This window comes from Frankliniella occidentalis, unplaced genomic scaffold (genome assembly GCF_000697945.3).
Source record: "Frankliniella occidentalis isolate FOCC.00 unplaced genomic scaffold, Focc_3.1 Scaffold31, whole genome shotgun sequence".
Lineage (NCBI taxonomy): Eukaryota > Metazoa > Arthropoda > Insecta > Thysanoptera > Thripidae > Frankliniella > Frankliniella occidentalis.
The window spans coordinates 2289402-2291788 of record NW_026267161.1 but is presented as its reverse complement, the minus strand read 5'-3'; the positions used below and the strand labels follow the sequence as shown (position 1 = coordinate 2291788).

General features: G+C 49.6%; 2 protein-coding genes across 2 annotated transcripts in view; one reads left to right on the top strand and one right to left on the bottom strand.

Annotated features, from left to right (window-relative positions):
• Positions 1 to 2387, top strand: part of LOC113202960 (uncharacterized) — a 23729-nt gene that overhangs the window by 16658 nt on the left and 4684 nt on the right. The gene's annotated exons all lie outside the window — the stretch shown is intronic.
• On the bottom strand, positions 7 to 2354 carry LOC127749097 (inositol 1,4,5-triphosphate receptor associated 1-like; the record flags this gene model as incomplete). Its single annotated transcript, XM_052265832.1, is given in 8 exon segments — positions 7 to 336; positions 433 to 585; positions 684 to 794; positions 1088 to 1206; positions 1298 to 1396; positions 1503 to 1620; positions 1713 to 1831; positions 2244 to 2354. Coding segments are annotated over 8 exon segments (1011 nt in total), but the record flags the coding sequence as incomplete, so codon positions are not given.

The window sequence follows — 2387 nt, the reverse complement described above, 5'->3', positions numbered from 1 at the left end:
TTTAAATGTTTATTGGTTTTTGTGAAGCTTTATTATTATGAACAACGTTTCTGGTACTTTCAAAGTCGTTTGTTCCGTTGTGAGTCGGGAGACAACTGCAAATTTTTGGTGAACATATATAATGAGAAAGACGACAGCTAGATGCACCGGGCCGATCACGGGATAGCAGGCTGCCTGGCAGACGGCAGCAGGGTGGTGACAAGGACGGCCACGGAGGCGACCAGGAGGGCGCACACCATCCACAACCTCAGCCACCGGAACGAGTCCTTGCTCACGGCGTACCAGAGTTCGGATGCCACCTCTCTGCCCCGGCCCCAGCACTCGACTACCAGAGTCCTGCGAATTTAGAAGGAAATAACAGGCTGATAACTGTTGTGAATTTGCAATGTCGACATGGATTCCAAAAACGAGTGAAACAAAAGCAAGACGTACAATCGGTCTAGCATGGTGTCGGGGGGACTCTGGATGCGACAGACGCCATTGGTCTGACAGTTGTGTTCCGAGTGGTGGTCCTCGTCGTCCGAGTGGTTGTGAGGCAACAGCATCGACCCCACGCCGTTCTGTCCCAGGCTCATCATCAGGCAGCTTGAAATCAGACGGGAAAGAATAAAGGTAAAGTGCACATTGTTGTCATGGCTGCGAGCTGTCTAATTAAATTGCATTCCGCTTGAAGCCGCGCTCACCTGTCGACGCACGGGGCATCCACGCCCGGCTCCGTTGCACTCTCCCGACGGCTCTCCGACAGCTCCGCGATCTCCGTCATGCACGTGTTGTTCGTGAGGATGTTGTAGACACTGCAGCAGGGAAAGAGAGAGATTACAAAACGATTACGATGAAATAAATCTCGATTTTGTTTCCAAGGCAGTACCAGAAATTTTGATAACGAAACGATGACGGATGGATATTAATATCAGATCAGAAAGTCGTCGATTTTCGTGTTGAATTAATCTTGAAATGGCCTTGATATGACACAATATCGTTTCGACATCGTTTCTATATTGTTCTGATAATTTTTTTCCATGTTGGTTTTATATTGTTTCAGTATTGTTTTGTTACCGTCTCCTTCAATTCCTCACTAGGTACTTACTCGGAGCGACTATCCCTCCGGTCGACGGGGCCGGGCGTGGCCTCGGCGGGGGTCGTGTCCAGGGCGAGGGAGACGCGCCGCACCCTGCTCGGCGCCGACCACCGGCCCGACCGCGCTTCCTGAGAGGGAGAGGAAAAGTTAGATAAACACCGCGTTTACAGAGTGTAGGTGGGTGGGTGTCGAGCTCATGGTGGTGGTCAGGTCTTTTACCTGGGCAACGCTGGTCGGGATAAAAGCGGCGGTGTCGGGCTGCGAGCCGAGCGAACCCGACTTTGGCATGGCGGCGATCGAGGCTCTTCGTTTTGTACCCTGTGTTTGAAAAGAAATAAAATAAAAATAGAGTGTGTTCAACGCTAACTTTACTTACTACAACATGCACAGCTGAAATAGATAGTGGGTGACAAAGTGGCCTTACCGCGAGCGGGTTGGTGGCAAGAGCGGACAGAGACCGGTACCGGGTGGTACGGGGCGGAGGCTCGTCTGTTGGGTCCTGCAGCTCCTCCAGCACGATATTGTTCTCAGACAGCACGCGCCTGACACACAAAATAAAAACGCCCGATTGTAAGATCAAAATAAGCAGTGCATTTTATTTAAAGAATAAAACATTTCCTTTCTAAAAACTTACTTTTTCTCCTCTAGCTCCTGGCAAAGCTTCTGATGCAGTCGTTTCAAACTCTCGACGTAAAGGTCGATCACCTCCATGGCGTGCGACAGACGGTCCTCCTGTTGTACCGCGCCGTACATCTGCAAAGTATGCATGTTAGTCTCTCATTCATTTTTTTTCTGTTTGTACAATTCTTGCATCCAGTCATTCAGTGTTAATTTACAAACCATCATGTAGCAATTGCGAAGTGGTTTTTCTCTTCGCAGCTCTTCAATTCAAGACTGTGGACGCTTTTAACATTTTGGACGTTCGTTCGTACGTACGGACGTGACGTTCGTTACGTTCGTTCGTTACGTTCGTTCGTAAGCGACGTTCGTTCGCACGTACGTTCGTATTTTACCCTCGTTCGTACGTTACGTTCGTTCGTACTTTACGTTCGTCTATTCGTACGTTATGTTTTGTTCGTACGTTCTGATCGTCTGTTCGTTTGCACGTACGTATACGTTCGTCCGTCCGTAGGTGATTGATTAATTCATTCATTCATTGTTTTACCTCTGCCGCGCTGGAGACCTGCCGGCTGGCGTGGTCTAGAGCCTCCAGCTGGGACTTGAAGCGCTCGAGCGTGTCTCCCCTTTCCGCGTCCGAGGTGGCGCGCGACAGCCGCTGCAGGCAGAGATGATAGAGATTTAATTATTT